Source organism: Populus alba, chromosome 17 (genome assembly GCF_005239225.2).
Source record: "Populus alba chromosome 17, ASM523922v2, whole genome shotgun sequence".
Lineage (NCBI taxonomy): Eukaryota > Viridiplantae > Streptophyta > Magnoliopsida > Malpighiales > Salicaceae > Populus > Populus alba.
The window spans coordinates 4,791,406-4,804,467 of NC_133300.1; the positions used below are offsets into that span (position 1 = coordinate 4,791,406).

Genomic DNA, 13,062 nt, shown 5'->3' on the forward strand with positions numbered 1-13,062 from the left:
GCATAGGAGAACCAATTCCAAGCACACCAACTTTTTTTAACAATCTGCATTTGGCTTTAATAACTAGACGAACTGAAATATGCTCCATGACATCAACGTTATCCTTTGAAAGAGACAACAGTAAGCCTATTTTGACAGCTGGGAAAAGTCCTACTTGTTGTGAAAAGATGTGGACGCCTTCCACGTGCAGTCATGCGGGTTGCATATACTAATAATTCTTTTTATTTTTACATTTATCTAATTTATACAAATACACAAGTGTTCCTAACCATACACAATATTAACAAAAAAAAAAAAAAAAAACATAACAAAAGAACCAAAAAACCCTTCAATCATTACTATAGATTTTTTTTATTCAAAAAGATATTTTAGTAATTATATTATCCCAAAAAAAAAAAGCCAAATATGTTCATGCGGTAAAGAAAATTCAAGTTTTAAGGGTATTTTAGACATCATGCTAAGCAAATAAAAGGTCAAAAAAATTCTCCACTCATATTCAATCTTGTAATAGCAAAAATATTCGGATGGAAAAACCATATTACCCTTGAAAACAAGTTATAATTATGAAGGGTAAAAAGATAATTTTAGTATGTGAATGAAAAATTGGTCTTTTTTAGAATTTTGTGTAATAATTCACCACTAATTTCTTAGCCATTAAATGCCCTTTTGTTTGAACTCACACAACAAAACCCAATTTTTCTTTTTCAAAGTTTTCTGCTTCTCTATGGTATATATGTTACATGTTTTATTTAAGGTTGTAATTGTATGAATTTGTATGGTCAGGTAAGAGAAAGTTTTTATGATGATGATAAAAATGATAATAATTGTAAATTAATCCGGGTTAAAATTACATAGTCTTATGAGGTTGTAACAGACTCAGACATTGAATGGTTAGCCAACAAATTATGATGAATTCTGAGAATCTCTCTCTCTCCCTTCTCTTCTTCTTCTTCTATGGATGCTAACCCTACCAGCCATGGCTAGCCTGAAGTTCACCCAAATACTATACTACAGGTCATCCATAAATTCTCAATAATAGTATTAGAGAGTTTATATGCATGACTTCAAGTTAATATATTTTAAGTGTTTTTAAATTATTTTAATATATTAATGTTAAAAATAATATTTTTAAAAAAAAATATAATTAATATATATATATTTTTATATGAAAAGTTATTTAAAAAACAATTATAATTATTTTTGTAATTTCTGTCTCAAATTCTCTAGTTTCTGTCTCAAATTCTCATGTGGGCCTTTTTCAGCTTGTTACTTGTTTTCAGTCTGAATTTTTTGTTACGTCGTTTACTTGGCCCCGACAGATACAAAGGACTTTAAGGCAAGCTGTTCTTCAATGGAAGTAGCAGATGCGTGTCCAACCGAGGATTTCATGATCACTTGCAAATGACAGGAACCTCACTCATCCAACAGGCTTGGAAAATGTATGCATTTGCATGAGCGGTGGGCCCTACACGTGCCCGTTGGATATTGAACTAAGGAAAAGCAAAACCACCCTCCTTTTCCTCATGTGTTGGGATGTTTCATACATTGGCGTGTGAGAGGGCCAGTTGCATAGGAAAGGTTGCTTGTTGGCTACCAGTTGGATAGGAACACGAATTATTTGCTAATATTGCTAGTATTTGACGATACCTTTGCAGATGATTTGTGGATACAGTCACTCACATTCATTTCCATATATATTCCATGCATGGGTGCTTGCTCTTGTTTCCTTTTCAAACATTGAAGTCTCACAAGAATCGACGCGCGTACCTTTGACTCCTAGAGTTAAATTAGTATGAACGGAAGGATGCATTCACATTTTTCACTGTACATATATACAACACTCTTGGCATTCATTCCACATGTAGCTATCAGCAAGTAAGTGGACGATGTTGGATTGATAGTTATGTGTAGGAATATTACTCATTTGCATGTGTTTTGACCCTACAAAATTCAATAATGCGAAGTAGAGCTGAATCTCAATTTTACTTCTTGAAGAGAATGAGAGTTACGATGTTTAAATCTGTTAATATGAACATTCAAATCCTCCTTCACTCAATGGATTCAATTGATCTATCTGTACATATTCATACTTAAAGTCGATCTTGATGTAAGAGTATTACAAACTTTATAACCGATAGTATGATGATTCACAATACGAATGTATTGTACGTCAAAAACTTAAAAGAAAAGTATATTTCTTTTTGTAAAAATAAAAAGGGTTGGAACTAATGCAATTAGGTCTATCAGGAAAAGTATATTTCTTGATGTACGTTTACAAGTATTACAAACATACAACCTAGCTAAGTACAGTGTGACCTATAATTCACTATATAAAAAAAATTTGCATGTCAATAACTTTTAAGAAAATTACATTATTTTTTCATTATCCTTAAAATATATTACGCTAAATCACATGTTTCTCTTTAAGGTTGTTTGATTAGAAAACTTAATTTCAATTGATGTAGACGAAAGAATATGTCGTAGTTTATAGCTTATAAACAATGTTGCATTAAAACAACGAAGCGAAATGATTGATAGGTTGATGATACGGATCCAACACTACCGTGGTATGATAAATAGATACTATTAAAAATTATTGATATCCCTAGACTGAGTAGGATTTACTATAAATACACATTATTCAACTCTAATTTGACATATAATGAAATAAAATTCATGATTCTTGTTAATACATATACAATATTGCTCAACAATGTTGAATTTGTGTATTTTTTTTTTGTTTTCTTTCTTCTATAATATCCATCATTATTGTTGCATGTTTCGCAACAAATTAATATCAAATAAAAAAAAAATGAATAGATGTTGATTCTTGTTTGAACAAATGTGTATTTAGTTTCTGTTGATATATATCCGAAGATATTCCCCAATTTTACCAAAAATAGTAGCATCAATGTATTTTAGCATGTATGAAGGGTAGTTAATCGGTATATATGGCTACAATTTTTAGCACCAAGAAAGAAGTACAACGTAGTAAATGAGGGGACCAAGATAGAGGATAAACAAGTACTGAACAATCGTATTTATTTCTAACATAGCAATAATGACTACAGTAACAGAAAGGCAACGAGACATCCTTCCCTGTCCCAAAACATGCACAAGCAATTTTTTCTTACATTCATAGCAACCTGGATTTAGATGCAACAAAATCCTAGTTCGTCCAAGACCAAAGACTAGGAAATGGGTGCTCATCACTGGACTCTAACTTCTCTTGCTGCTCCACATAATAGTGACCACTACTAGTACTCGGTGGCGCCGGTAGATAAGGATCATATGGAGACGGTGGTGACTGCTGCATATTGTTCCATTGATAATAGGATTCATGATCATATCCTTCATAATTTGTAGGCCGTGATGAGGTCTGTTCCTGTTGCTGTTGCCCACCGACAAAATTGGTCGAACTTCCGGCTTCGAAATCATTACTTGATGAATATTGTTTCCTCATACTCTCCATCTCTTCTTGGACGCTTGGTTTCCCCTTGTGCTTGATCTTGCAAAGCCTCCAGTCCTAACAAGATGGAAATAGTACAAATGAAACAAACATAAGAAGATGCATATAATTAATTAAGACCAATTAACTTAGAACTGTGCACGCAAAAATATTAAAACCAGTACCGTGGTTCTTGATTCAAGGCTGTATTCATACATAATCCAGTTAGTCTTGACGGCATTATTGCGATTTCTTTCATTGTCCTTGAACCTATGGAATGTTAAAGGCCTCTTGTTCCCAACAAGAAGTTGATTATCGTTATTAGCATGTATTTTCTTGACATGGCTCGTAGCTTTCCACCATCCTCGACCGAGTACTTCCCTCGAATAGTTTGTCTCCCTCGTACAATAGTAGTATCTCTCACCATTGCTTAAAGGAACGGTTTGATTCCCTGCATGCAACAATTTTGTTATAGAGATCTGACTTAAGCAGTCAGATATCATAGTAAGGTAGAAACCAACATAAACTCAACATTGATACTGTAAATTTCAATGGATGGACAAGATCATGGAATATGATATTATCCCTCTAAACTTGAACCCTAGAAAATATATAGTATACGTGCAAAAAAACTTGAAAAATTCATTTCCACTATACCATTATTACAGAGAAAAGGGAAGAGAAATCACGAGCCCTACATGCATGCAGTAGAACAAAGAAATACATAGTGCATATTACGCACATTCAAGATCCTGTGGTTCACGCTCGTAAACATTTGTTTCGAGAATGAAATGAAGTGGCATTTCTTGGCCAGAAGCTTTTCTGTCTAGGAATTGGATGAGCTCTTCATCAGTGGGATTGAACCTGAACCCATGCGGCACCATCTTCGAAGTATACAATGAAGTAGTTTCCCTTTCGTTTTAGAGAGATAATTCTCTGAAAAATGGCCTCCAATGCTGCTTCCTTATATAGAGCAAAGGGACTAAAAGGTAGATATAGCAAAATATTCAAAGAAGAAAACGCAAGCACACACCACTAGATATTATGCACTGTCCAAACGGAGAAAAATGGTGTCAATGGAAATGACTTGAGAAAACTTTAATGATGGCCTAAAAATTAGCCTAAGAAAAACTGGTAGTTCTAACCAAAAAAAAAAAAAAAAAACTGATAATTTGACAACCGACCTGAATTGATGCCAGATAATATACAAGGGGTCCAATCAGATCCAGTTAGATCAAATCAAACTCCATAGGTTAGATCTCAGGCACCTTAAGCAACTATCATTTTATCAGATTTATGACAAATTTCTATTGATATTTACAATAGTAATCTATCGGTATGTATATTATTAATAGACTTACAAACAAAAACAATCAATCAGAAAAACTTTTATCAATAATTTATAGATTATTGATGAGTCTGTCGATAATAAATATATTGATAAATTTACAAACGAACAAAGCATGCTAAAAAAAATTTATTCGTTTTATTCTGTTAGTAACTCCATCGGTAAATTTAACATATCACTAACAGGAAAATCATATGTAACGTCATCAGTGTTTTTATTTGTTTGTTAGTATATCCATCGGTAAATATAACATATCACCGACAAAATGACATCTATAATTATGTATGTGAGTTAATAGTAGCAGTGGCATTTGCAGTAAATTTTTTCCAACTCTATAATATACCGACGATCTAGTTTCGTCAGTAACCTCATCAGTAATAGTGGCATTTGTAGTAATTCTTTTTCAACTGTCTAGAATATAAAGATAGAGTTGTGTCGTTGGTAACTCCATCAATAATATTTTAAAAAAAAAATTAATAAAAATATATTTAATAGAAATAGAAAAAAAATCTCAAACATGTTCTTTTCTATGTGCATGACATCAAGGTCTTCCAATAATAAAGCTCCTATAAAATACTTTGCTTTACCCAATTACAAGTCAAACCAAAATCAGGAAATTTTTTCTTATAAATTGAAAACCAAACATAATGTCATCATACTATAACACCATGTTATACAATTCTTCACCTGAAAAAAGCAGTGGTGTAATATCCCTTTCAACTCTATTGTCGCACGTGTGCGGCGTCGCGGCGAAAATCTAGTGTTTCCATTTTAAAAAAAAAAATCTATTTCTATGTGGCAGATATTGGGGATACAAGAAAATTCTTGTCTTTTGTTGGTGGAAAATGGAATGGGAGTCGCCACCTAGTATTTTGGTCACTAGGAACCCTAACTAGTCTCAGAGATCGGGTACGGGGACTGGTTGCGTAAAGGGAAGGTATTAGCACCCCAAATATGCCCTACCTAAGGATAGCTGCATTGTTTTATTATCTAATAAAATCTAAGGTATTTTCGTGTTTTCCTAGTTGTTGGTATGGTGCATTGTTTTATTGTCTGATAAAATCTAAGGTATTTTCGTGTTTTTCTAGTTGTTAGTATGGTTCAAGAAAAGTCCTCCTCGGTAAGGAGATCCTTATCTTAATGGGTAATTCTGACGTTAACAAAAGAATTTAATATTCGGAATACGTCTTATGTATAAGATCGTAACCCCAAATACTAAAAGAAAACACAATAATTTTTTTGGAATTTTTGAAATATTGGTCTAGTTCTCATGGCTTGAATAAACTGGTTATTAAAGCCAAGATGCATGCTAATACATATATTGTTTTGAAATTTCCTTTGTTGTGTGAAAATACGATGTTATAATATATATATATATATATATATATATATATATATATATATATATATATATATATATATATATATATTGGAGAGACTAGGCCGTATGCATGAAAACAAAATATTTTTTTTAATAAACATATATTTTTTTTTACGAAAACCAGGTATTTTAATACCGGATTTGTATCTTTACAGTATAAAAATATAAACCGATACTGATCAAAATACAGTAATAAAACTACAGAAAAATCACATATTTTTTTGAAATAATTCTTTGAAGAAAAGTTTTTCGAATGGGCCAGACTCGGCCCAAAAGGAAATTGGGCCGAAATCAGCCCAAATAAATTGGGCTGAAACAAGCCTGGACTGGTTACTGTACACATAGTAACCGAGTTACTGTGTGCACAGTAACCAGTTAATTAATTAGCCAGTTACTGTGCACATGCACAGTAACCGGGTAACAGTAAAACGAGATAAGGGGCAGAGGGCTGACCTGTGGCGATTCTGAAGGCGGTGCTACTAGCGGTTGCTGACCGGAGGATGCCTGGGATGGTGGCCGGCCTTTCTTCCTTTTTCTCTGTGTTTTTTTGTTCTACTCTGTTCTCCTCTGCTTCTCCTTTCTTCTTCTGCTTCTCACACTGCTCTTCCCTCTCACGGTGATTCTGTTGTTTTTTGGCAGCGCTAATGGTGCTGGTGCTGGTGGAGAGGAAGCCGATGATGCCTCAAGTGGTTATGAAGGTGACAATGGCTGGGAAGCCTAAGGACAACAGTTGTTTCCTTCTTCTTCTTCCCCGTGCAGAGGAGCAGGTGCTGCCTTTTCTTCAATGGTGCTCTCCTCGTTTGAAACTTCCCTCTCCTTTCAGTTTAAAAAATATAACTCTCTCCCCTCTGTTCGGTCTCTTTGAGTTTTCTTTTTCTCTCCTCTGGTTTGTTCTTTATTTATAGGGGGGAAAAGGAGCTGGTCCTTTTGCTAGTGCGTATTGGGAGCAAATCACGCAGCGGCTAGTCGGCCAGTGACTTCGGTCGTTGGTCCAAAGGCGTGGGGTCGGTCAGTGGGTGTGAGGAGAGAGAGGCGGGAAGATTTTTAAAAAAACAAAGGTTTCTTCTCCCCCTACTGCACGTTCGGGGGGGAAGAAGAAAGAGGAACAATGTCGTTCAAAACGACACCGTTCCGGCCTTCTTCCTTTTTTTTATATTATTATTTATTTTTATTTGTTTTTGTGGGGACCCAAAAATGGGTTACAACAGATGCCCCCTCTTTATAAAGCTTACGGAGCAGGGGTTTTGCGCAGTAAGATTTATAAAGATAAACCAAAACTGAACTCCCGAAACTGATCTGGTTGGAGCTTGATCGCTCTGAAACTTTGTCTTTACAACAATCCTCCTCAGCCCAAAAAAAACTATGATCAAAATTTAGTCATCTCGAGATCTCTTCTGGCGATCTCCTTTAACCAAAAAAAAAACTTGGAATCCCATCTGGCGATTCCTTTTAAAAAAGGCTGAAATATGAGGTCCCTTCTGGCGACCTCCTTTGACCAATATCAAAATATGAGATCCCTTCTGGCGATCTCCATCAACTTGGAATCCCATCTGGCAATTCCTTTTAACCAAAACTAAACTCTGTGTGTGGTTGGGTTAACCTGAGATCCCAGCTAGCGATCTCCTTTAACCACAACCAAAACAAAAATGTGTATGTGGTCTCATTATGATGGGTGACCTGCCCGAGTGGAAAAGGGAAAAAGCGGTCTCATTCTTATGGGTGACCTACCCAGGGGGAAGAATAGCCTCATTATTATGGGTGACCTACCCAGGTAAAAAAAATGGAGAATGGTCTCATTCTAATGGGTGACCTACCTAGAAAAAAAATGATGATCTCATTGTGATGGGTGACCTACCCAAGTGGAAAGGGGGAGGAGTGGTCTCATTCTTATGGGTGACCTACCCAGGGGGAAGAATGGCCTCATTATTATGGGTGACCTACCCAAGTATAAAAAATGGAGAATGGTTTCATTCTAACGGGTGACCTACCCAGAAAAAAAATGATGGTCTCATTGTGATGGGTGACCTGCCCGAGTGGAAAGGGGGAGGAGTGGTCTCATTCTTATGGGTGACCTACCCAAGGGGAAGAATGGCCTCATTATTATGGGTGACATACCCAAGTATAAAAAATGGAGAATGATCTCATTCTAACGGGTGACCTACCCAGCTTAAAAAAATTCTTAGTAAACTCCATGCTTTTCTAAGAAATGGTTTTAATATAAGGTCCTTTCTGGCGACCTTCCTTGATGAATATCGAAATACGAGATCCCTTCTGGCGATCTCAAACAACTTGGAATCCCATCTGGCGATTCCTTTTAACCAAAGCTAAAATATGAGGTCCCTTCTGGCGACCTTCATCGAAATACGAGATCCCTTCTGGCGATCTCCTTTAACCAAACAACTTGGAATCCCATCTGGCAATTCCTTTTATTCAAAGCTGAAATATGAGGTCCCTTCTGGCGACCTTCATCGAAATACGAGATCCCTTCTGGTGATCTCCTTTAACCAAACAACTTGGAATCTCATCTGGCGATTCCTTTTAACAAAAGCTGAAATTTAAGGTCCCTTCTGGCGACCTCCACTGATGAATATCGAAATACGAGATCCCTTCTAGCGATCTCAAACAACTTAGAATCCCATCTGGCGATTCCATTTTACCGAATGCTATCGATGTCGTTCTTCCTGCTGGCAGGATTTGAAAATTATTATCTTCTCTTCTTGTTGTTCTAGAATCAACTCAATGATTCTTTCTTTGTCCACAATCTTGTTGGAATGCACTAAGATCTCCTCCTGTAACGATCCAAAAAACATACATGCAATGATTTATGATTAGATGCAATGCATGCATTCGTACCTGGTTTTGAAACATAGGCCCCATCATCTTCTTCTAGTTCATGAAACTCTCTCTTAACATAAGCTTGCTTTTGGAGTCGTATGCTGGATTTATTCTCACGTTGCCCTATCATATCCTTGAGAAGAAGTCTTTGACTTTTTACAAGTAGCTTTTTTCAAAATGTGTGACTTGTCAATGCCTTCTTTGTCATTCCTTTGTCAAATGCTTTAACTTATCTTTGTCAAATCTACGGGCTCTCATCCCGTAAAACTTTTCATGAAATATCTTTTATTGCCCCCAGTGTAGGGTGTGATCCTAGTCTGGGTTTTCATAAAGAAGAAATTCATTCTAGCTCAAATAGGGACCACCAACGATAAACTCTTTAGAGAGTGAAGGGATAATGATTTTTTTCTCATTTCAAAATGCACCTTGTTAGGGTTGATAAACTTTATTCTTATCTTGAAAGAAATAGATAAGCAATTTATCATCATGAATTACTTCTGCTATTTTGTTGCAGTAGGATCGAAGGTGAGTGTTTAAATCGGGTATCCTAAAATCCTTTGGCACCATAATGTTTGGTACCAGACATACTTTAGCTGCTCGCATAGGGTCAAACCAGTCATTACCCTCAATTGCCTTTAATCTTTCTTCCAAGGCAAATAGCTTATCCTGGTCCATCAAATTGGGAGACCTATTATCCGGGATTCCCTCCGTTGTTAAGTCAACAGTGATTGGAGGATGAGTTGGTTGGATAGGGGTGATAGGTACAAAATGTTGTTCATTGGCCGAGTTTGCCCCCTGGTTTTGAGATGTTTGTGGGATGTGAGCTGCTGGCGCTCCTTCAAGTGGTTGTGCTGATGTTCCCTCCCCATTCTTAGCTCTTAGAATTTGCTCGAGTAGGTCGGTCAGCCGAGCAACTTCATTTTTTACAGATTCTAACTCGATCTGATAGTGTGACTCTAAGTGAGCTCTTTTTTCGTTCTCCCTCCTTGATCTGGACCGGGTTTGATGAACTCTGGACGTGGGACCTATGTTTCACGATCTAGAATGCATATGATAATGTAAAAACAAAAATGCGTGATGAAGATGTGATGCACAAGTGATGCGCGATGAGTTTAACATTATTAATCTTAATGCAAATAAGATACATAACCTAAGGACAAGCTCTATTTATTAAGTGAGAGTGGGTAGGTTTTCTATCTAGTCTTGAAAGGTCTCATATCTACCCAGTGACGTTCTTCGTAAAGACAGTATGGGGGCGTTGCAAGGAACAGTTAAGGCACGTATGCCCACCGTTGCCAAGCAGGCACTCAGATATGAGTTGGGTGTTTCACGCATTTGAACCCTGACCAATAGTCTTAGGGCAAAACGTTAATTCCCCACTTAACTTAAGGCTTGTGTGTGCTTCTCAAAATAAAAGTAAGTGATGCATGAGACAATTTTAGACAATGCATGAATAATATACGTAAAAAAAAAAAAAACAAATACGCAAATAAAAGGAAAGGCATATTAACAATAAACACACGAAAACATAAACAAATCAGACAAAAACAAAGCTTAGTCTACAAGGTCCCCAGCGGAGTCGCCATTTTGTCACACGTGTGCGGCGTCGCGGTGAAAATCTAGTGTTTCCATTTTAAAAAAAAAATCTTTTTCTATGTGGCAAATATTGGGGATACAAGAAAATTCTTGTCTTTTGTTGGTGGAAAATGGAATGGGAGTCGCCACCTAGTATTTTGGTCACTAGGAACCCTAACTGGTCTCAGAGATCGGGTACGGGGACTGGTTGCGTAAAGAGAAGGTATTAGCACCCCAAATACACCCTACCTAAGGTAAGCTGCATTGTTTTATTGTCTGATAAAATCTAAGGTATTTTCGTGTTTTCCTAGTTGTTGGTATGGTGCATTGTTTTATTGTCTGATAAAATCTAAGGTATTTTCGTGTTTTCCTAGTTGTTGGTATGGTTCAAGAAAAGTCCTACTCGGTAAAGAGATCCTTATCTTAATGGGTAATTCTGACGTTAACAAAAGAATTTAATATTCGGAATACGTCTTACGTATAAGATCGTAACCTCAAATACTAAAAGAAAACACAATAATTTTTTTGGAATTTTTGAAATATTGGCCTAGTTCTCATGGCTTGAATAAACTGGTTATTAAAGCCAAGATGCATGCTAATACATATATTGTTTTGAAATTTCCTTTGTTGTGTGAAAATACGATGTTATATAATATATATATATATATATATATATATTGGAGAGACTAGGCCGTATGCATGAAAACAAAACATTATTTTTTTAATAAACATATATTTTCTTTTTACAAAAACCGGGTATTTTAATACCGGATTTGTATCTTTACAGTATAAAAATACAAACCGATACTGATCAAAATACAGTAATAAAATTACAGAAAAATCACATATTTTTTTGAAATAATTCTTTGAAGAAAAGTTTTTCGAATGGGCCAGACTCAGCCCAAAAGGAAATTGGGCCGAAATCAGCCCAAAATAAATTGGGCTGAAACAAGCCTGGACTGGTTACTGTACACATAGTAACCGGGTTACTGTGTGCACAGTAACCAGTTAATTAATTAGCCAGTTACACATGCACAGTAACCGGGTAATTATTTTCTTGCTTGCAGAATGTGCACAGTGCACGTTCTGCATGCAAGAAGATGAACAGTAAAACGAGATAAGGGGCAGAGGGCTGACCTGTGGCAGTTCTGAAGGCGGTGCTACTAGCGGTTGCTGACTGGAGGATGCCTGGGATGGTGGCCGGCCTTTCTTCCTTTTTCTCTGTGTTTTTTTGTTCTACTATGTTCTCCTCTGCTTCTCCTTTCTTCTTCTGCTTCTCACACTGCTCTTCCCTCTCACGGTGATTCTGTTGTTTTTTGGCAGCGCTGATGGTGCTGGTGGTGGTGGAGAGGAAGTCGATGATGCCTCAAGTGGTTATGAAGGTGACAGTGGCTGGGAAGCCTAAGGACAACAGTTGTTTCCTTCTTCTTCTTCCCCGTGCAGAGGAGCAGGTGCTGCCTTTTCTTCAATGGTGCTCTCCTCGTTTGAAACTTCCCTCTCCTTTCAGTTTAAAAAATATAACTCTCTCCCCTCTGTTCGGTCTCTTTGAGTTTTCTTTTTCTCTCCTCTGGTTTGTTCTCTATTTATAGGGGGGAAAAGGAGCTGGTCCTTTTGCTAGTGCGCCTTGGGAGCAAATCACGCAGCGGCTAGTCGGCCAGTGACTTCGATCGTTGGTCCAAAGGCGTGGGGTCGGTCAGTGGGTGTGAGGAGAGAGAGGCGGAAAGATTTTTAAAAAAACAAAGGTTTCTTCTCCCCCTGCTGCACGTTCGGGGGGGAAGAAGAAAGAGGAATAGTGTCGTTCAAAACGACACCGTTCCGGCCTTCTTCCTCTTTTTTTATATTATTATTTATTTTTATTTATTTTTGTGGAGACCCAAAAATGGGTTACAACATCTGCCAACAAAGAAGTTATTTTTGTTATTTCTTAATCATTGATCTGTTGACAAAAACCATTGGTGATAGTAAAAAAATTATATGTTTTACCATTGTTTGTTAGCGTGAATGCCTTGTTATTTTTTATATAGTATGGACATGCTAGTTTTTCATGCATGCTCCAACTAAAAATCATTTTATAAGCTGGTAAATCACTAATAGTCCACAACAAAGTTGCCTACAAAATTTTGTTTCCTCAATACATCATAAGTTAAAGCCCTAGATGACCACAACTGTTTCAACTCATCAATCAACAGTTGAAGATAAATATTTGTATTTGAACCTGGACTATTAGAACCAAGTTTGATCGTAGATAAAAATATAAACTTCAACCTCATACACATCTCTGATTGCAAGTTGTAAACCATAAGTATCATCGACCAATAAGAATAAAGAGCAATGAATGACCTGGATGGATTGAATTCATCTATACATAATCTAAGACACATGTTCCTTGTCTCCACTGAAAACTAAGGATGCACATTGTTAAAGTGTTTCTAGGCTTCACCATCGGAAGGGTGTATCATCACCCCATCCACCACA

At 36.5% G+C, this 13,062-nt stretch overlaps 1 protein-coding gene across 1 annotated transcript; it reads right to left on the minus strand.

Annotated features, from left to right (window-relative positions):
- Window positions 1–3,169: 3,169 nt before the first annotated feature.
- LOC118040685 (NAC domain-containing protein 83-like) lies at window positions 3,170–4,356 on the minus strand. The gene is made up of 3 exons (XM_073405523.1): window positions 4,191–4,356; window positions 3,634–3,899; window positions 3,170–3,526 (listed from the first exon to the last, which is right to left on the minus strand). Exons 1-3 carry the CDS (start codon window positions 4,330–4,332, stop codon window positions 3,170–3,172), a joined length of 765 nt encoding a protein of 254 aa, XP_073261624.1. The 5' UTR covers window positions 4,333–4,356.
- Between the last annotated feature and the right edge of the window lie 8,706 nt (window positions 4,357–13,062).

Bases quoted from the DNA above. Each gene is read 5' to 3' on its own strand.
- LOC118040685 (XM_073405523.1), bottom strand. From the start codon at position 4,332: ATGGTGCCGCATGGGTTCAGGTTCAATCCCACTGATGAAGAGCTCATC. The intron at 3,900-4,190 runs GTGCGTAATATG...TGTTGCATGCAG, and splicing joins TGAACCACAGGATCTTGAAT to GGAATCAAACCGTTCCTTTA. The intron at 3,527-3,633 runs GTACTGGTTTTA...CCATCTTGTTAG, and splicing joins GCCTTGAATCAAGAACCACG to GACTGGAGGCTTTGCAAGAT.